The 21942-nt window shown below is 38.5% G+C and overlaps 1 protein-coding gene and 1 non-coding gene across 4 annotated transcripts in view; both read left to right on the top strand.

Annotated features, from left to right (window-relative positions):
• LOC137982475 (phosphatidylinositol 3,4,5-trisphosphate 5-phosphatase 2-like) overlaps positions 1–21942 on the top strand; it is a 59337-nt gene that overhangs the window by 7555 nt on the left and 29840 nt on the right. For all 3 annotated transcript variants that reach the window (XM_068829569.1, XM_068829571.1, XM_068829570.1), the window contains 19 exons: positions 1084–1228; positions 1940–2045; positions 4340–4480; positions 6728–6800; positions 6956–6985; positions 7192–7266; positions 7409–7492; positions 8629–8698; positions 9325–9393; positions 9545–9639; positions 10630–10735; positions 12399–12514; positions 13279–13362; positions 14557–14674; positions 15060–15162; positions 15894–16026; positions 18596–18695; positions 19270–19355; positions 19758–19839. In XM_068829569.1, the coding sequence (XP_068685670.1) occupies positions 1084–1228; positions 1940–2045; positions 4340–4480; positions 6728–6800; positions 6956–6985; positions 7192–7266; positions 7409–7492; positions 8629–8698; positions 9325–9393; positions 9545–9639; positions 10630–10735; positions 12399–12514; positions 13279–13362; positions 14557–14674; positions 15060–15162; positions 15894–16026; positions 18596–18695; positions 19270–19355; positions 19758–19839 (1816 nt within the window). The remainder of the gene's footprint in view (positions 1–1083; positions 1229–1939; positions 2046–4339; positions 4481–6727; positions 6801–6955; positions 6986–7191; positions 7267–7408; positions 7493–8628; positions 8699–9324; positions 9394–9544; positions 9640–10629; positions 10736–12398; positions 12515–13278; positions 13363–14556; positions 14675–15059; positions 15163–15893; positions 16027–18595; positions 18696–19269; positions 19356–19757; positions 19840–21942) is intronic.
• Trnar-gcg (transfer RNA arginine (anticodon GCG)) lies at positions 4644–4719 on the top strand. The gene has a single exon. It is a non-coding gene; the product is annotated as a tRNA-Arg (tRNA).

The raw sequence follows: 21942 nt of genomic DNA, 5'->3' as shown, positions 1-21942 counted from the left end.
TTCATCAAAAGAGTTAGGACACTGTGTGAGCCAGTGAATCATGCAAGTCATAACCTATTTAGCTTGTAAATTATTGATACCTAAACCCTAACCCTTGTTTAGGTTTAATTAAGACTTGATTTGTTTCCCTAAAATCTCAGTGGAATAGAACTGATTTAACCTGCCTTGTATGTATGACTTGCTGGCTTGCAGATGGTCTGTCTCCTCATTAAAAGCCTGGGTAGCTAACAACCATACACTTGTGAAATTAAATGACCTACAATATTCTGAGAAGAGAATGGTAATGTGTAATGTGTTAGCCATATATCAAAAAAAGATGGAGGTTAAATGAGTAAACCACTTTAAATATATACCTAGGATTGCACTATAATTAGATGCATTTAATTTTTTGTAATTTGTTATTTGTTTACCTATGAGCTTGTTCAACTTGTGTCCTTGCATTCCGGATCGAATAATATTGGAATTTGCCAGTGTTAGTTTTTCTGGAGAGGGGAAAACCGGAATTCCCAGAGAAAAACCTTTCTGAGCAAGGAGAGTACCAACAACAAACTCAACCCACATGTGACACTGGGATTGAGAATCAAACCTGGGCCACATTTGTGGGAGGCGAGTGCTCTCACCACTGTGCCACCTCTGCTCTCCAAATGTGGTTTATGAAAAGCTGCACAAATTGTCCCATCTAGCTTTGCCTTCCCTTTATGGACATTACTAAACAACAAAACAGCGAAACGTAGCACCAAAACACGATGTATGACCCCACAATACATTGAATACTAACCGACAAAGGTTGGATTTGAGATTAAACATTGTTTGAGGCCTAATTAGTGTTTCGTTTTGCTGTTTCATGGTTTAGTAATTTCCTACCTTAATGAAAGAAAGCACAAAGTATTTCTGCGCGTCAACAGTAGGAGGCTTAGGTTTAGAGTTAGGGTTAGCATTGGTCTTTCTGTCTACTAAAGAATTAGCTAGGCCTACAATAACACTCTGAGTGGTATTGCCATCTTTCTGACCGTTTACCTCTTCATCCAACTCCAGATAGTTCATTCACAAAGTGTGATTTTGGATTGTTTGCAATACATACAGGCTGTTCCTGGTGTGAAGCCTGTAGACTTTGCCAAGCTTGAACACTTGGTTACCTTTTACAGTCAACCAAATCAAGGTCTACCTTGCGAGTTGTGTCAACCTGTGGCACCTCAAGAATGCAATAGTATAGCTGATGATGAGACAGGTAAATCTTACAATAACTATTGGTTTCTTGACACATGGGAGTTCTACACATGCTCATCTATCCAGCAATCTGGGCCCAATTGTTTGAAGGGTAGATAGCACTTTCCACTAGATAACTCGATTGGTTTTGCTAGTATCTGCTGGATAGTGATTTATTTGGTGGATATCATTATCCACCCTTTGAACAACTGAGGTCTGGACAATAAACTCACGATAACTGGGAAACTTGTGGACTTTTGCTTTAAACATTAGCAGTTATTAAGACTTGTCGCTCTGCATACTGAGTGAAACGAAAACAAACCATGATCTGCAAACTTTAAGATTTTTCAATGTAGAATTTTAATACTGAAAAGTAAATATACGGTTGTACTGTCAAGCCATTGTAGTTCCAAGTCTGTTGAAGCTCTAATTCTAGTTCATGCTTTAATTTTTAAATGAAAAAGTGATTTTAATTTCCCAGAAAGTACAAGGATCATTCTGTCATTAGTGGGTTTAATAAATACTGACAGCCAAAAGCGTCAACTACTTCACTCAGAGAAGTTTGCTACTTTTTTCCCTATACGAAAGCAATTAAAGACAGATTCTTTCAAACCGAAGATTAAAGTTAATTTTGACTATGACAACAGTCATTTAGTACTCAACTCAAACAAGCCACCAACTTTAAAAAGAAACCCCTGATTGTACCACAATAATATTATACAATCTATTACAGATGATGAAGATGATGATGTTGATGAAGGAGAAAGCAAACCAGCTGAAAGTGAATATGATTATCCGTATCAATTCAAGAGTAAAGTAGACCAGTTAGATTCAGAGAAGTAAGATCAAACCCTTTAGCTCTTCAAGTCTGATATTTTTAATAGTTATATTATAGTGATCATAATATTGATAATTATTATATCTCTCAGATAGCACACTTGCTGTGATTAGCTAAATTAGCAGGCAGTATTCTACATTATTATATGGCTCTGTCTCACAAGGACTGGGAACTACAAATTTCACCAATTTGATTGGTTAAAATCGATATTGACCGCGGTCTAGATTTTCCCATCTAGACCGGTATTGTTTTGCGGTGAAAAGATGCAAACTAAAATGCAAAAATATTGAGTATTTTCTTCTACCAATATTTATTTATGGAAGTGCCAAACAGCATGATGACAAAAGAGAGGATGACGAGCAAACTTTGACAGAATTAAGTTCAGCTCATCGCCATTCATCGCCGTTCGCAAGCAAAATGTCAATTAGTACAAACCAGTTACATTAAACGAATTAAATTGTTCTTGTTTGCCATATAATAAACATCTTATTAACCGAGCTTAGAAAGTCTGTATGGGAGAATCTTGACCTCGGTCATGTGTACAGACCTCACTGCGTTCGGTCTGTATTCACGACCTCGGTCAAGATTCTCCCATACAGACCTCCTGCTCGGTTAATAAGAGCTAAGTACGGCCCCCTGTACAGCCTGCTAAATTTAAAATTTCGATAAAGCATTATCTAGCAAGTTTTTCATGTCGTTTCTGTTACATAAACTTGTAAAACTGTTTGAATCTTGCGAGCAACTATTACAAACAGCCAAGAAGGTGTCTAAATCTAAACTAAACTGCGGGCTAGAGTAGAATGCAAGGGGTGGGTCCAATGTAGGTGGGAAATTCTGCTTACAAGTCAAGTGGCTCATTAGGCTGGACCTTATTCTGGTTTCTGTAGCATGAAGCCAGTAGGAGTATTTCTACTCCCCCCTGGATGGGATGCTAGTCCATCACAGGGCAACCTCCAGCATTAAATTTGCCAGTACCCATTTATACACCTGGGTGAAGAGAGGCACTGTGAGAGTAAAGTGTTTTGCCCAAGAACACAACACAATGTCCCCAGCCAGGGCCCGAACCTGGACCACCCTCTCTGGAGTCGAGTGCACTAACCATAAGGCCACCGCACCTTTTATATTCTCTGAAAGTGGAGAATGACTTTTTAGTGTTGACAATTTCGATAAAGATGGCTGACCGTCATCAAAAGTGTCAAAAGTAAATTAAAATCAATGTCAATTTTGGCTGTGTTAAATGACCTAGTAATTTAAATTTATCAAGTTAATTGTTGGTTTTTCATGAAAGGCGAAAAAACTGTAACACTCAGAGGAAAAAAATTGAAAGCTATACCGATCACCCATTCAAGTACATGTACATCTAGGTTGCTGCGCAAATTACAAAGTAAACATGGTTAATCACATAAAATATGAACATAGCTTAGAAGCTGAGAACTCAAGTATTTTTTTTTTAATTTTACCAAGAAAAAAAAAACCCTCTTGCCCACATAAGAAGCATGACCTGGTGGATCTCTGCACTATTCTTAACAAGGTTAACAGATTTTTGCTATCCAAAAGTAAAAAAAGTCATTTGAGTCAACATTACTCCACTTCTTTGCATGATCATGAGTAGCAACGCAAAAACACTGGTCTGTCTTTTTACATAATCACCAGTTCTCATTGATGCAAGGAAATGTTTTGCACTTGACTGGATTGGAATGCATATATGAACTTCTAGTCCAAATAACTTCCACTTTACTTCTAGACACAAAAGTAAGGCAAAGTGGCAGAGGGCAAATCCTCTGACCACTGCAAAAATGTAATGCTAATTAACCCTGCATGGGTTTGGGCACTTTCTGGGAAATCCCATAGCTAGAACTCATGCAAGTTTTTAGGTGTTATTATTGTCTTGGTTCATGAAACATTAATTGTGATCGCAAATTACGTTGTGATGCCTCAAAATTATTCAAAACCTATACTTTTGATTTTACCTTATCTAACAAAGATGATTTTATTCATCACTGGGGTCCCATTCAGGGGTCAAAGGGTGGACCCATCACTCCACTCCAAAACGGTCCCCTTTCATTATTTTATTGCCCTCATAAAAGAATTAACTCCCAATTAAGCCTCAGGAGAGCAATCGGAGTCACCACAGGACTTTTTACCTCAATCATCCTCTGTAATATATTAAATTTATATTATTATTATTTAATATCCAATGATTTAAATCATCAAACCAACTTGGCGACAGTTGTAAAGTTAATTTTTGTTTTTAAGATCATAAACTTCCATTCATTTGCAGTTAATTTTTTACAGTGTTGATCAAAGCTTCAATGCAGCACTGGGCTTGTATCTTGGAGAAGGGTTGAGGAGTGATATGGAAACAGTTAGAAATGGGGGAATTGTTTTGGAAGGAATAGAACATCTGCTTGCATCGACATCAGCCAGTCTTATCATGTAAGATATCTCTGATTACATTTTAAGGTTTAAGGAGGTTGACATGATAGAATTCAAAATAATTGATTTTCATTTTAATCTAATGTGATTTGGAGTCGAGTCAAGTCCTTTCACGGGAACAATTAATCCTGACAAACTGACCTGCTGATGATGCTAACTGTGTGGCTTCATGGCTCAGTTGGTATAGCTTTGCATTGCGGTGTTGCAGAGGTCATTGGGTTCAAATCCCATTGGAGCCACTTGAAATTTTCAGATGTCTATAAGAGACAATATTATTGCTTGTTGTCCAGATACGTGCAAGAATCATTTCTCTCTTATAGGGAAGATATCGTTGACGTTGCTTATTAATCAGAGCCTCAGTGGCTGTCGAAACAAAGAATCTTTTGTTCCTGTGGTTGGCATATTTGTAACAAAAGCAATGTTTGTTTACAAACAGATATCTTCTCTATATGGAGTTGAATATTAATAGGGGACTCAAGGGGTGTGACTGGATCAATAAAAACATTGCATTTTATCATTTTTTAGTTATCGTTAGACAGATTCATTTGCTATGTACAGTGTAGCAATCCAGAAGAAAGTGAAAGTTCCATTGTATCAGTAGCAAAGTTAAGGCAGAAAAGTATTCACCTCTAAATTTTCAATGACTCTCAGTCCATCTTGATCACTGAGTGGCCTTGACCGTTGGGAGCAGAGTGACCTTGACCTCTGGGAGCGAGGTCAAAGTCAGAACGAGGCTGCCTCAATTCTGGTGTTCCCCAGCATCAAATTCACTGTAGAGCGTGAAAAAGATCGCCGCCTACCGATATTGGACGTCATGATGATCAGAAACGATGGCAGTTAACACCATCACCACTGATGTTTACAGAAAGGAGATGCACACTGACCACTACCTGCAGTGGTCATCTATTCTATCCAGTGCAGCAAAAACTTGATATAATAATTCGTACCTTGATGAACCGTGCAGAAACCATCATTGAAGGTGTAGCACTGCTCAGCACCGAAAAGCAGAAGATCCAAGATGCACTCCAGGCTACCCTGAGTAGGTTCTAAAAGAATGTGACACCACTGAGAAGCCTCACAAGACCCCTCCTACCAGGACTAGGGACAAGGATAAACCATCATGGGGCTATGTGGTACTGCCATATGTCAAGGGAGTAACTGAAAGGCTCAAACGGACCTTTTGCTAAACACAATGTTAGTCTGTACTCCAAACCTGGCTATATACCCTTCGTAATGCCCTGGTGAAACCTAAGGACCCCCCAGATAACATGGAAAAGTGCAGTGTAATTTATAAAGTTGGATGTGAGGAATGTGGGGAGCTGTATGCCGGAGAGACAGAAAGATTACTGGGGGAGAGGACTAAAGAACATCAAAAGTCTCTGGAGTGGGGGGACTGTAAATCTGCCCTCAGTCAACACCAAATGCAAACAGGACACGTGGTCACGAAGAGACCGATTATGAACAATATGCAGATTCTGGACCAAGAAATCAAGCTCAGCCAAGCCATCCCTGATGTCCCTGACGTCTACCTGCCACTCCTCATGAGGGAGGTGGGGGGACACCAGAATTGAGGCAGCCTCGCTCTGACTTTGACCTTATCCCCAGAGGTCAAGGTCACTCTGTGATCAAGATTGACTGAGAGTCATTGAAAATTTAGAGATGAATACTCTTCTGCCTTATTTTGCTACTGATAAAATGAAACTTTCACTTTCATTTGTTAGTTAAAATTATTTAAATACATATAATAATATTTATAATTTCTGGTAAATTATTCTTCTTTTAAACTTTTTTTTCATGTAACAGTCTTCTAGTTTATTTACTTATGTCCAGAAATGCATGTGGGGAATGGTAAAAATGGAGGATTTGTTGAAATTCTGCCAAATTCACCACATGTTGCCCTCTTGGTGAAATTTTGCCAAATCTGCCATTTTTGCCTGTTGCCCTCATTTCTGGAGGGTCTTGACAAACTGTGAGCCAGCAAGACATGTAAGTCTCGCATTTACTGTAAGTCTAAACACCCATTTCAGATAGCACTGATAGACAGTCTAGTATGTAAGCACCCAGTGTAAAACGGTTAGCTTTCAATAACTCAGTGTGACTCGCATGCCTCACCATGTTGGCTTGCGTGGCTCGCTGGCTGGTACAATGTCCACACTCATTAATTTGTGGACATAATTTATAATCTCAGTTTATTGCAACATCAGTGACAAAATCAAACCTCAAATTCTGTTTCTTTCTGATTATTAGAGAGCTTCAGTCATTGTTGTCAAGAATCAATGTTCTTCAGAGTGTGTTCAATGTTGGAAATCAGAAAAAGCTGGTATTTACTTGTTCTTTTTCCTTTAAAATTCTGTAGTTACTGTAGTAACTTAAATGCAATATTGATACACTTCAATAACTCATTCTTATTACTTAATTCAGAGACAATCATAATTTTTCTGAGAAATTGACCCAGAGTGTTGTTTTGTATTTCAGAAATGCCCATTGCCAGACCATTCAACAGAGGTAAGCATTAATTTTCACCTGTAACATTAATGACATAATTTACTTTTTTTCATGGTATATTTAAAATTCAGTATTTTACTTGACAATGTGCAGAATAAATTTTATACTCTGTATGTTCTTATAGGAGAAGCCAAGCTTTAAATTGTTGATGGATCTTTTGGCAGAAAGCATTGCTATACTCTGTTATACTCTGTATGTTCTTATAGGAGAAGCCAAGCTTTAAATTGTTGATGGATCTTTTGGCAGAAAGCATTGCTGGAGCAAAGTGTGTTCAAACACAGGTTGGTATGGTCTATTATGTCAATGCATATGTGTATTTCCAGTAAATTTGGTCATTAACATTCTTACTATAAACATGTACACAAACTTCAAATCACAGAGAAACTTTAAATTGAATAATAATTATTGATGTTTTATCCCAAGGCATTGGATGCTCTGAGAGAAGTTGCAAGTATCAACCAAGAGGAAGAGAAACAGGAACCTGTGACCAAAAGCCGTATCTTTGAGGTACTAATGTTTCCATTTCTGACTGACTTTTCTAAAGCGAAAATCATACAACAATAATACAAAATCATAATGCTCTAACTAAAGACTTAGTTTGAAAAAAGAAAGCTGTGACCAAGTGTATATTAACTGCCAGAGGGTTCAGTTTAATATAGATGGTTGCAGGTTAGTACCAGGATACCATCCAGGTTAGACTAAACTTGCATTGGTGCAGACCATTAATTTAATATTCTGGCTTTTCAGTATGTAAGGAGAGAGAACTGTCTAATTTTCATGACATTTGAAGTCCAGTATTTTAGTCTCTTTGAGGAGAGACTCTCTGTTTAGGAAGAGTGAGACATGGAAATTCTTGCAAATACAAGTGGCTATAATTTGGTCCATCTGTTGAAAAAATCTGAAAAGTCCTGAGCCTTCATTTATTTGTCTTCTTTGGCTGTGGTTTCACAAAATGATCAAAATATGGAAAAAATCAAATAAAGTAAGTGAATTATTTTGGACATAAACAAAACTATTCAGAATTGTAGTGAACGGTTTTGATGCTTAATTTATAATTCTAGCTGAATGAATTTCTTCAAGATGGAAAAAGATCATTTACAAGGGAACATGTAGAGCTCCTAAATGATAACAGTATCTGCACCAAGTATATATTAGTTATTACTACATGTAATCTGTGAACCCCTTAAATGTCAAAAATGTAAATCCTCTTAACACTGTTTTCTCAGTACACTTGTTTTGGCACTAGCAAGTATCTTATCTCTTGACAATTCACAAAAAATTACCTTACTAATAAGTGATCATTTTCATCTTTGATATAATACATAAAGGGTTCGTTTGATTGACCGGGTGGCCTATTCTGGAATACTAATTCAGATGAAGAATTTATGTGATATGTTTTAAAATAGCATAGCAGGTGTTTGACAATTTTAATGTGAATCTCTGTATTAAAAAACAAAGGATTCCTAACTTCTATTCCATGTATTTGTATTCTGGAATGTGGTCAATTTAACGCACCCATAATATGTTTGGTGAAATTGAAATGATTATTTTAAGGAGAAATTAGATGCTCATACTGTCTGCTAATTATGCCCTCCACTCTTTTAAGGACTTCTACAACTTGACACTCATGATTTCAATTTAAGGTCATGACTCAAGGAATAGCAACAAGCAGCTTCAAGAACAAGCTGTACATTTTAGTTAATTATGCAGAAGGTGATAAAAATGTGGTAACCATTTTGTAACTATTTTCTGTTGCTTTGTTTTAAATCTGTTTTTGTAAAACATTGGCATCTAGTTGGAGCTGTCTCCAGTCAGTTCATTTTACTGTCCACTTCCTAGTTCCTCCAGATATTTCCAGGATCTTAGTAGTACTGAGATGCATTTTCCTCTGACCATTCTCTTACAACTACAGGTCCTTCTGTACCTTTCTGACTTTCCATAAATATAGGCAACAAATCTCACAAAGGTTCCTCGTAACTATATATCCTCCTTTTGGACATTATTATGTCCAGGGATTATTGAAGACACCCCAAAGTTTTCCTCTTAGTCTAAATTACCAAGTGCATGTACCTCTATACAACCATATAGTGTGCCTGGCCGGGCTATAGAAGGTGTTATATTAGAGGCTGCTTGGGTAATCTGTCTGCTTGAGATCGGGAGACACTTTGCCACATTTACCACCTTTTTCCTGGACATAGGTGAAGTTAATATTGAGATGAAAAATTATTAGACACTTCGTCTTGTGTTTTTCTCAGCTTAATTGCCTCATTTTCTCTTAACATGTCTTCCCCTTTTGTGAAGTTAGTAGGATATACATGGTTTCATCTGATTTTCCTCAGGTAAAATCTCATTTCCAAAGAATTTAAATGACCCTTTAGAAGCTAATAATACTGTGGATCAGAGCAAAGGTAGTTTATATGTTTACAAAATTAATGTTTTGTTGTGTAAATTAATATGGTTGATTTGGCACAATTTAATTGAATTATGAAAAGTGATCCCTTGTTAAAATGCTTAGAGCCCTTTCATAAAACAGAAATTTCCATTGTCTCTTTTGTCCAGTTGTTCAGCTTGTAAAGTCAAAAGATAACATCAAGAGACTACAAATTAAGATAGAGTCTAAACCAGCCAAGGACTTTGAGTTTGATGATGGAAAGGTATGTTAAAATCTAAGGACATTTAGACCTATTTGTGTATTGCAATAGACCATTTTGCAGTTGTAGCTTTAGTTAAGTGGCCTAAGAATCAAAGCGAGGCTGCCGGTGACCCTGTTTTGATACAAACCGTTGTGCTTTTCTAATGGTAATATATATAATTAATGCAGACTAATTAGAATTACAACAACACAATTTACATGATAAAAGCAGTGGGGTCTGGCAACCTCACAGCCATTCATAGGGAAGTCACTGAGCAAACAACTGTAAAATGGCATATTTACCCATTTTGTTCACCAATTATCACTATAATCCAATATTTATTATTTTTAGAAGAAGTTAATGCGAAGTTACATAAGAATTTGACAGTGTATAATTTAATGCATTGCATTTAGTGTATGTATTGCACAATGTTTGCGCAATACATGATTTTTCATAAAAATCAATATAATTGTAATGGGCTTCACTGGCAGTGGGTTTTCTCATTGAATTGGTGGTTTTTGTCTTAAATTGCAATAGTTTCTATTTGAAACAAAAGTGAAGGTGTGGAATTGCAAGATGAATGAAGTTATGGGTGTAATTTTTGAGTTGAAACTGTAAAATAACAAAGTAACATTGGCATACTAGTAAATCTGGATTAATTAAGGAGATACAGGTACAAGAAACTTCTACGTGGTGTGGTGCTTAATATTATTAGTGAGTGCAAGTTGGTGGTGAAGTTTAATGTTAAAAGGGGAATCCCTCTTGCCTATGCTACCAGTAAATACCTGTATAGTTCTTTCTAAGTTCACTCTTGCTCATCCAGTGTAAGACGATTCTCAGATCTTATTGGAAAATTAAAATAGAGAATGGCCACTGCAAGCAGGTTTTCTTCATGGGAGAACCCATATGCCAGTCCTCAGAATGTTAGCCTTATCTTAACCCTCCACCTAAAAAGAATTGTCACCCAAATGCTATAAAATGTGAATTACAGATCTAAAATTTTCGTTTCAGTCTAGAGAAGTTTTTTGTCAACTTGTTCAACAAATGAAGAATCAGCATTCTAACTCTAACACCATAAGAAATCAGGCTTCAGTTTTCATTGGAACTTGGAACATGGGTATGCAAAAACATACATTAAAACACTATGCCAATTTACTGGAGGGTAGGTACTGTAAAGGTAGCAACAGAGGAGGAACACTCTCCTCAGCAGCAAGGAAGTCACCATGGCAACCGAGCCACAGTCCACATCCCACGGCACCCATCAACACATCACTGAGACCAGTCTGTGGAATGTATACTTACCCTAAAACATGGAAGGGAGGGAGGGAGGGAAAAGCAAGCAAGTAAGCAACAAGGTGACTCAAGCCAAAGCACATGGCAATGCCCCTGCAAACCTCCCTGTAGTCCTCCCAGATATCACAGGAGGAACCGCTGTATTGGCTTGGTTTTTACTTTGCCTAAATGATATTTAGCCTCAGTTAACCCATTGACTCTCATTGAGGAGTGAATAGGTTAACAGATCTCTACAATAGGGGACTAGGGTTGCTAAAGGATGGGCTAATTGGTCAAAATGCACTCCTATGGCAAATTTGATTTTGGCTCATCTGCTGCAGCTGCATGATGCCACAACAGAACTGAGGTTACAGTATATTGGTTCTCTTTCTTCAGTTTTTAGTTCTCAGCAAAACCTAATGTGCAACTTATTCCAGATGTTTGCGGGGTGTGTTCTAAGGTGGAGAGGGTGTCAGATGTGCTTTGTCTGAATTTATTTTCCAAATGGTTGATCTTCATCCTTTGTTGTACTTGTGAATATGAAAAGGTTAGCCCTGGGCGATCATCGTCTCGCTTATGGGTGTAAATTTCAGATTTTGTTTCTCTTAGAGTGTTCTTGGGAAAACGCCATCTTACATGTACCGGCATGTACATGTAGCCCATATGTAGCTGTGAAGGTCTAATTTGGGGTTTCATGTGAAGAAATATAAAAATATATATTTAACTCATTGACATCCAACCCGGCCGAAACCGGCCAGACTTAGGGTGCGTTCGATTGACCGTATTCCGAAATAGGAATACATGGAATATAAGTTAGAAATCCTTCGTTTTTATGGAGATTCACATTAAAATTGTCAGATACATGTAGATGCTAAAATGCTATTTTAAACATGTTTTTGTTATCCTTGCTGCTTCGAAACGCGCCAAACATACAGTTTTAATCATCATTCTACATATTCTTATTCTGGAATAGAGTCAATCGAACGCTCCCTTAGTATTTTACTCTGTCTAACACCAGACGATTTTACTCGTCAATGGGGAACCCCTGGGAGTCAATGGGTTAATAATTACGTTTTGAATAATTATGGTCGCTTTTAGGGGCAAAGAAATCCTGGACGAAGCCCAGATTGGTCTCCTTCAGGGGTTTAATTCAAAATTTCTGATGAGCATCCCAATCCCTTCCTTGGCCAAGTGCTCCCCCCCCACTCCATCCCAGGAAGGTTAGATAGCTGTTTTTGCACAGTGAGAGAACTTTGCTTCCATTAATGTGAATCCAAGAGCTTTTTGTCCATGCTCACAGCTTTCCAATTTAAATGTACGGTAGCTACTAAGTTGGGTTGTGTTATTTACCAGGACCACACTCCACTCGACCATCAAAGACATTAAATACCTACATGTATTTATCATAAAATAATCAAAAAATTAAGCGCTTGACCTTTCAGATTCTGTAATAATGCTGCAATCACATGCACACTAACCAAAGTTTTTGATAAATTTCCCACTTTCAGGAAATGCAAATCCATCTTCTGAAATAAAGTCATGGTTCAAGTGCCAAGGCAAAGGAAAAACTATGGATATTAGCTTAGCTCAGTTCCCCCATGACATTTACGCAATTGGAACACAGGTATTAGGGATGACTTGCTAGCCTTGTTTGTTCTACATTCTGAATCCCATTCAAGATGTCAATATCATTCCCAGGGCCGTCTCTTTTGCAACAAGAGAGACCGTGGGAACAAGGTTGTCAAGATGTCTACCTACCATCTTGTTCAGAAGGAGAGTTTTTCTGCTTGCAAACGATTTCTAATCAAGTGCCACAGCACTTTGCAGCCACAGGCCGTACATGAAGTCTTCAGGTCACAGTTTTTTTTTTTCAAGGCAGACCACATGCATGACGATTATCAAAAATGGTCACTCCTGTCAAACTTCAGAAATAGTGGGTGCGACAAAAACAAGGCCTGAAACACAAACCGTTACTGTGCATTGATGAAGTATAATTTCACTGTATCCAATACATATATAGCAGGAAATAAGACCAGTCACTGGTGCTACTTCTTGTTAACATTATTCTCCTTCATTAAAGTGCACTTGACTGCATAATTTGTATAATGCTGTGGCATTTGTAAATTAAAGTTTGAAGCTTACCACGTATAGGAAAGATCGTGTTATTTGTGAAACAACCATGTGAAGACAACGAACTGAGAAAAGGGATTGGTACCACACAACATAAATCCAAGTTGGTGGTCATGATCAGAGTGCCAGATCAAGCAGACCACCAAAATACAAATCCAACACTTTAACCTCGATCTGGGTCACTGGGCAAAATTTTGGGACTTGGCCATCTTACATATTGCTGACTGACCTGAAGTCTGATTTATGCGTTGATTTCAGGAATGCCCTGTTGGTGAAAAAGACTGGATTGTTAGGATTAAAGAGCAACTCAAAAAGCTGTTTCCTAAGAAAGAATTTTACCTGGTAAAGTGAAACGTAACAATGTAATAGACATCTTAATGTACAAACCCTCCAATATTAGTTAATTGCTGTTGTACATGTTTGTTGAAGCTGACACGAGGAAAGAGGGGAGGGTCAGTTTTTAATGCATGGTCACAAATAGGTCAGTCATAGAGCAGTTTTCAATTCAGTGTCGAAAGTAATTAGTGAATTGCTTTGGTTTTGCATTACTTCACTCAGTGATTGGTTGAAAGTTCTCTTGCCACTTTTTCAACCAATCAGAAGTGAAACCAAAACCAATCGTGGCTCGCGTGCTCCTGCACATTTTCCTGTGCTTTGTGTCGGCTATATGTAATTACTTTGAGTTTTGATTGGTTTACAGGATTGTCTCTGTCCTTTTTAATTGGCCAAAGTAATTACTTTGGTTTTGGTTTAACGACACTCGATTGAAACTCGCTCTAACGTGCACATAAGTTTAAGTCATAATTATTGCATTCTCAAAGCAGTTATGCTAAATACAAGGGTTCAAGAGGATTTTTCATGATCGTGTCATTTTACTAAACAGTTGCTCTTATTATGTACCATACTCATTATTTCATTTTTCTTCATTTGTTCAAATTCTGTGGTCCAGAAATAACTTTAATTGTTTTTATTTGCTTCAACTGGAGACAAACTATTTACAATTCATTATGCCGGCAATACTCCCCGAAAAAAGGAAGTTTGATTAAGTACATGTAGGGCAGGACAACCAGAAAACAACAACCATCGTTATCATATATATATGAGAAGCCATACCTAGTGTATTTTATTTTCTGAGACATTCCAATTTTCTCTCATTTTTAAAAATTTTAATTAGGAATTTGTAATGCCTTTCAATTTTTGCTTGAATTTCCTCTATTTTTCACTACGGTTTTGAATTTTTGAAGTTCTGGGTTATGATGTACAGTAAACAGTATAGTTTTTCTCTCTTCTCTTCTTTTCTTTCAAATTTTCCTAGTTTGTTTCTTCTCTTCTCATACTCTCCTCCTGTCCTCTCCCTCCTCCATTTCTCTACTCTCCTCGTCTCCCAAGGTCTGCCTTTCCGTCCCTGTCTTGCTCTGGGGGGGTAAGGATATATTATCTTTGTCCCAAACTAATTCTGCAGGAATCAACCTATCTCTTTGTGCATGCATTGTCTTTTGTATCAATGAAAACCAACAATACTCTTTCTCCCTTCAGGTCGGAGTTTGTTCCTTGTGGAGCATTCGGCTGGTTGTTTTTGCAAATCAAGTGATAAGGCACATGATATCACATGTACAGCTGTCTAGTGTCAAAACAGGGATAGCCAATGCTCTTGGTAAGCTTTTCATCTAGAATAAGAGTTTCAGGAGGGACACAAAAGTAACCCAAACCTCCAATTCCACCACACCCATCCTCCCTACCACCCCTTGTGATTTCATCCTCATTAAATGCAATGAACAAAACCATGTATTTCCTGAAGTTAAAATGACTTAGGACTTAACCAGTCTGGCCTGGGTTGCTCGAAGCATGGTTAATGCAAACTAGCATTAAATGCCATCGGGGATCCTATAGGTTTTGATACCTCCTAACCAACAGTTACAACAAACCAGTCTTCAAACAAACGGCCCCTGGTGTCAAGCTGATAATTGAGTTGTGTAGATCAGTAGTTATGTGGTTAACATTTCGAACTACTTTCTTTCCTTTCTTTTGCTGATTCTAAGGGAACAAAGGTGGAGTGGGTATTTCATTCTCGTTTGGCCCACTGTCCCTATGCTTTGTTAATTGTCATTTGGCAGCAAGAGGCACACCTGCCAGAGTTCTGAGGTTAGTTGCTTTGTTAATTTTGATTTGCATCTAGAATATTTCCTTCATAAATTCTGTGAGGGCGCATGGCATAGGATAAGAGTAATTAGAAACTTCAGGCTGTTTTGGGTCCATATTTTGATTGAGATCATGTTATCTAAAGAGTATTTGAAGCACAATATAGAGGTCACATGTTCAAATCCTGTTTGAATATTCATTATTTCTTTTTGATTATTAACAGTGGGTGCCTGTGAACTAGCTTGATACCTTAGTGTACTTCCACTATAAAACAAATTGTTATATAGCTGAAAATTTTCCCTCAACATCACACGCTCTCATTGGTTTAATACGTCGAGGTCACATGACATCTAACAATAAAACTGTTTCCCGCCAAAAGTCTCTGAGTGGGCAACAGTGCAAAGTCTATGATGTCAGAGGGTAACAGTGCACTGTTACCCGAAATGTTGACCGACGACTGCTGTTGTTGTTGTCATTGCACGTTTTTCTTTTTGTGCTATATAACAGATCACCTAATGACTGGTCCCGAGGGAAACAGTTCATTTTGTTTCCCTCGAATTTCAATGTTTCCCTCAGCTGCGCCTCAGGGAAACATTGAGATTCTTGGAAAACAAAATGAACTGTTTCCCTCGGGATTAGTCATTAAGTGTTTAGTATTTACGTGTTACCACTATTGAGTACAATTATATTGACCCATCGTTAAAAATCAGTTCTTTTATTTGTTGTTGTAACAGGAGGAATCAAAATTTTCTTGACATCTTAAATGGACTCAATCTTGGTCAGAGAAGTGTGTTTGGTATTACTCATCAGTTTCACCATGTGTTCTGGTTTGGCGACCTCAACTACAGGGTCAATTTGGACGTTGAGGTGAGGAGATGTGCTTGTTCTGCAAGGTTTCTCCTTCAAGAAGTTTCACTACCAGTCTTCTCGCCGCTGAATCTCTTGTCACCTCACCACTCGCCACGATTCAGTTTGTTGGACAAAACCAAAGTACCGGTATTTTTTGTTCTGTAAGCGTGACAGTTGTGGTGGCAAGCTGGTTGATGTCAATCAATCAATCAATCAATCGATCAATCAATAAGTTTATTGTATTTGAAAATGACATAATAGAGTCCTAGGTGACCCACAATAGCCCACTTTTGATACATTAAAATTCAGTCCTAAACAAAAGGCATCATCTAGAGGCTCTGGGGAATAAATATAAGGATTTGTATGAGTTTATTCCCCAGAGCCTCGACATGATGTTTAGGACTGAATTTCAATAGATGGAAAGTGGGCTATTAGCAATGCTATTCTGGGTGGGCCACCTTTCTAAAACAAGTAGTGTCTGTTAATAAAAGAAAATCAAACGCATATATTAAATACAGCAAGTGTCGAGTCTTCTAGGTGAAGAGATGACTGTAAACTGTTGCACAGGAAACATTCACTCAAAGTTTCTAACTCTTGGATTCCGGGGGTCCAATATCAAGGCCTTGAACTGAAGTATTTGAAAGTGTTTTTGGTCCTTCAAAGTTCTTAATTTTTCACTAATACATGTATCTATAAAATATAAAGGCCTTTAATGCTTACTTAGTACAGCTGTATCATTCTGAAAAGACAACAAAGAACGTCTCCAGTGGCTTATGAAATGTGTTAAAACATCATTTTGTGCTCAAAACGTGGAATCTGTATTGAAATTACAGTATGACCGCGCAGAATACTAAATAACGTCATCATCATCATCATAGCAGCCTGTCGTGGGCAACAGTGGCTGTTTCATTTAGGTCTGATCAGATTCCTCCACACAGCTCTGTCCTTAGCCTTCTGCTGCCAGGAACTCCTGTCTATGTCCAACTTCTCCAAGTTTCTTTTTAAATCTGAGCCTTGGTCTACCCTGATTGCGTTTGCCCTCGCATAACTGTGAGTAGAGTAACTGCCGAGGGAGACGCTGGTGGCCCATCAGGGGCACCCAACGAGAATATAGTTCAAAACCACTTAAACATAACGTTCTTAAACGTATTTTAGTATATAAACGGTAGATATAGGCATATTTTTATCCCCTAAAAAGTTTTTATCTGTTCGGATTCCCTAGCTGAAAGTCTAGTGATCCGAAAATTATAGGGATTAAAACTTACCTTTTCGAAAATTTTAGCCAGAAAAAAGGCTCCCGAAAATTCTAGGTGACCTTTTTAGGGTAAAAATCCGGTAAAAATGAGCAATTATACCATGTTTTAGATGTTCGAAAATCCTAGGACAGGCAGGCAAGCAAGAAATTTTACAACAAATGTTGCGAAAATTCTAGATCTCGAATCGTCTTCCGAACAGATATTTTCCGAAAATTGACGTTGGGTGCCCCTGGCCCATCCTCTCAACTTGTCCGAGCCAACTCAGGTTCATCTGTATTAGCATGTCCTCCATTAATGGTACACCAGCTCGTTTCAACACTTCTATGTTGGTTATCTTGTCTTTCCATGAGATATTCATTATGGCTTGAAGGTGTCTCATCATGTACGCGTGGAGGTCCTTCACCTACACTCTGTAAACAGTCCAAGTTTCAGCACCATACAATAGAGTAGCCAGTACTGTCGCTCTGCACACTTTGCATTTCACACGGATAGACACATGTCGATTGTTCCACAGTCTCTCCCTCAAGTTTCCAAACACAGCACTCGCTCTTCCCATTCTGAGAGTTCATCCTCCAGCCTGGCATTCTCTGAAACAGTACTCCCCAAATACTTGAAAGTCTTGCACTTGACTAGTGGCTCTGTACCAATGCTGATCTCTTCTGGTAGTGATGTTGATGATTGGAACTTTGGTGGTTGATAAAGGCACTCTGTCTTCTTGATGTTGATTTGGAGGCTGAATTGACTAAGCTGCTCTTGCGAATTTCTCCACTAAAGATTGCATATCTTTCACACGCTAAATAACGTACTACATCATATATACGTTAATTTACTACCGACTCTAATACGGGATTGGTGGGAAATCATTATAGGATTTACAATGGATTGCCTACGTCGTGCCATTTGTAAATATCCATGTAGATATCCGGCTTCTATTTTGTCGGTCGTGTACTTATTGACTGAGTTCAGGGACTGTAACGAACCTTGATCTTTGCCCACTCGAACACTAGACAATTGAAGCGAAAAAAATACGAGTTGCTTGAAGTGATCTTACGTTAGGGACTGGGAAAGAGGTAAGAAATGTACTTATTTTAATTTCTTAGTGAGCGAATCAAGTGGGAAAGCACCGACGGCATTTATGTCAAACGGGTTTGTAGAATGTGGCCTTGTAATTGACCAATCACAACACTGTCTGACATATCTGAATCACAGCAAATATGCTATCAAAGAAAGGTGTTTTAAATACATACAAAATAAATTGTGTTTTGCATTTTCTATTTATAACACCAGCTGTATCATGTACCTAATTTTTTAGGCGTGTTTTTGTACACTAGGAGGTTCTTGGTGCAGTTCAATGCAACAATTTTGGCAAGATGAAAAACAACGACCAGTTAATACAGGAAAGGCAGAAAGGAAATGTTTTGCTTGGGTTCGGTATGTAGTCAATTACAAGACAAGAGAAATGATTTCCTTTTAGTTACAAGAAAAATATAACTAAACCTTCGCCTGTGTGATTTACTGATCAAGCTGAGTGGAGAATGACACAGAGAAATGGGTTTAACAAATGAGCTGATATGGTAAATTGACCGCTGTAAAGAAATTGGAAAGCTGACGTCTCGAGCGTTAGCCCTTCATTCTAGCGAAGGGAAAAGGGGTGTTTGCCATTTGCTCTGACGAAGAGCTAATGCTCGAAGCTTCAGCTTTCCAGTTTCTCTACAGTGGTCAATTTACCATATCAACTCGTCGATAAACTAATTAGTCGATAAACTAATTTCTCTGTGTAATTCTCCACTCAGCTTGATACAGCAGTGTATCTAGTTACATTTTTTCAGTTGATAAACCAATTTCTGTTTTATATTTCCCCACCGATGCAGTACCACAGCTTCTTTAGAAACTAAACCATTTAATTAAATGTTCCTCCTTTTAAACAGACTGAAAATTGTGCTCACTTAGCAAGGCAGTTCGTTATGTGTTACATAATCACGTTGGTTTTGATGATGTATTTCAGAGGAAGATTCAATCACCTTTCCACCAACTTACAGATACAAAAGAGGGAGTAGCGAGTATACCACGCAAAAAGTCAAAAGATCAGGGGTATGCTAAATCTTATTTGTTATTTATGCAGTAGCTCCTCCAGCACTCGTAACAATATATATCCATCAATCGATTTTTCGGTTTGCTGGGAATCGTTGTTTAAGTACCAACGAATCCAGATATTTAAGACTCCACAGGGGAACCAATGCACAATGCTCTTTTCGATTAATGTAGTGTGTTGTTAAAAGAAGTGTGCAAACAGTCATATCAATGCTCGCTAGAGACATACCAACCCAGAGAGTTACCGACAAGATGGAAACCAGTTAGTTTCCTTCGAGACCATACATTAAGTTTATAATGTAGCATGAACATGCCATGTATACCTAGAATAGTCCCAATAGCATTTCCTCTCAGTACACCAGTGGTTTAGAATGGTAAAAACTAACCTTGAAAATTTCGCAGGTTCTGACAAATGTACCCTCCTGGTGTGACAGGGTGTTAAGGCATTCGTTTCCACAGTCCAAGATCACCTGTACATCATATGGTTGGTATGAGTTTTGACCTTTGCATGGCCCTCTTTCCGGTGGTAAACTTGCTGTATGAACCCAGTTGTTGCCACGTCATAGTGCTTCAATACCCAGCCAAAAGCATCACAGGTTCTTTTGAAACAGTGGTCAGTTTTCTGTTTGTGCGAATCTCCCAACAAACCGCGCACCGGTGGCTTAGTTGGTTGAGCATCGGGCTGTCATGCGGGAGGTCGTGAGTTCGACTCCGGCCGGACCAACACTCATGGTCTTAAAATAACTGAGAACAAAGTGCTGCCTTTGTAATTACATCCGCAAATGGTTAAGACTTTCAAGTCTTCTCGGATAAGGACTATAAACCGTAGGCCCCGTCTCACAACCTTTCAATGCTCACAACCCAGTGGGACATAAAAGAACCCACACACTATTCGTAAAGAGTAGGGCATGGAGCTCCCGGTGTTGTGGTTAGGACTCATTTCATTCATTCATGTGCTGGGTGACATCGCTAATATACTGATAGCGGCTGCCAGCGGCGCCTATATATGCTGATGTCCGATCTCACCCATAGATCCCTTGCTTGTAAAGCGCATTTGAATATGTTAATAGAAAATGTGCTATATAAATTCACTACCATTACCATTACCTGCAAACGGATTCAATATTTCCCAACAATGTAAGGACGTACAGTGTATTAATTAAGGGAAGGATACGACCCATGACTTTGAAAACTTACAAAATTCGGCTGCCATCTTGTTTTCTGCATGTTACAGTGCAACGCACCTTACCGTGGCCACCCAACAAACTTTCACATTGGCAACTACGTGTAAATGCGTCAACTCAACAACTGAGGCAACGGTGTTCAACTTACAACCGTAGGAACTTTGCAAGGAAGCGTGACTGTCAATCAAATTCGTATACCCTTATTGGCGGATAATTTGTAAGAAACTTTGTTAGGTGGCCACGGTAAGGCGCGTCGCACTGTAATGCGTTGCTATCTCCATGGAGACCATGTCAAATGTGTGTGTGTGGGCCCAACAATGTTGGAAGAGCGGTGCAAACGGGTCCAACATTGTTTCACTACGCTTCGGCGATCACCGAACATAAGAAAAGTTAGGAGTTGTTTCCGGAAAAGTTTGACCGGTTTCAAACTTCGCGCAACAACATGCAATAGGGTGTGCAAACTGACGCAACATGTAACACCTAACATTGTTGGGAGTTGTTGACCAACAATGTTGCAATGTTGGGAGTTGTTGGCCAACGATGTTGTGTCCGTTTTGCACGGAGCCTTAGGCAACGCACTAAACCAATAATTGGTCTTGTGAGGAAAACATAGAGCAAGTGTCAATCGAGTGTCGTAAAACCAAAACCAAAGTAATTACTTTGGCCAATCAAAAAGGACGAAGACAATCCAGTAAACCAATCAAAACTCGAAGTAATTACTCGTAGCCGACACAAAGCGCGGGAAAATGTGCACGCGCGAGCCACGATTGGTTAAAAAAGTGGCGCGAAAACTTTGAACCAATCATTGGATGAAGTAATGCAAAACCAAAGCAATTCGCTAATTACTTTCGACACTCAATTGAAAACCGCTCTAATTTGTGCGAAACGTGTGGCACGCATTTTAATGCATTTCTTTGCTGTGCCCTATTGTTATTAGACAAAAGCTCTTTGTGTCAGAACAATAGGGCAACCGTAACAATTCACAATTATTCAATACTTTTCTTGATATAAACCCTGTTTTAAAAGTAAATTTCGAACAAACTTGTTTGTAAACATAATTTCCTTCGGTTTAAACTTGGTCTGTGGTAAGAGTGGAGGTTCCCTTTTACGACAGTGTTAGCGTACGAATGCAAACCTTTCATTTTATATTTTTACTCTGAAAGCGCTCGTACCAACTTCTTTTTTAGGATACTTCGCCCACCTTGTATGACGTGAACGAGAGGGAATAATCGCGAAAGCAATACGACAATGCAAATTTATTGTACAAACCGAAAAGGGACGAAAAGCCATGAAATAATTTTTGCTGAAGTTGGACTGACTGACAACCACCTAAGTTTTTATTTCCACCGGTTGTTCTCGTAGCCTTTGTCGTCCCTACTAAAGCTCCCTACCACGTTTTACAA

The sequence above is a fragment of the Montipora foliosa genome, chromosome 13 (genome assembly GCF_036669935.1).
Source record: "Montipora foliosa isolate CH-2021 chromosome 13, ASM3666993v2, whole genome shotgun sequence".
Taxonomy (NCBI): domain Eukaryota; kingdom Metazoa; phylum Cnidaria; class Anthozoa; order Scleractinia; family Acroporidae; genus Montipora; species Montipora foliosa.
Note: the sequence above shows the minus strand (reverse complement) of the source record. Positions and strands in the feature narration are given on the sequence as shown.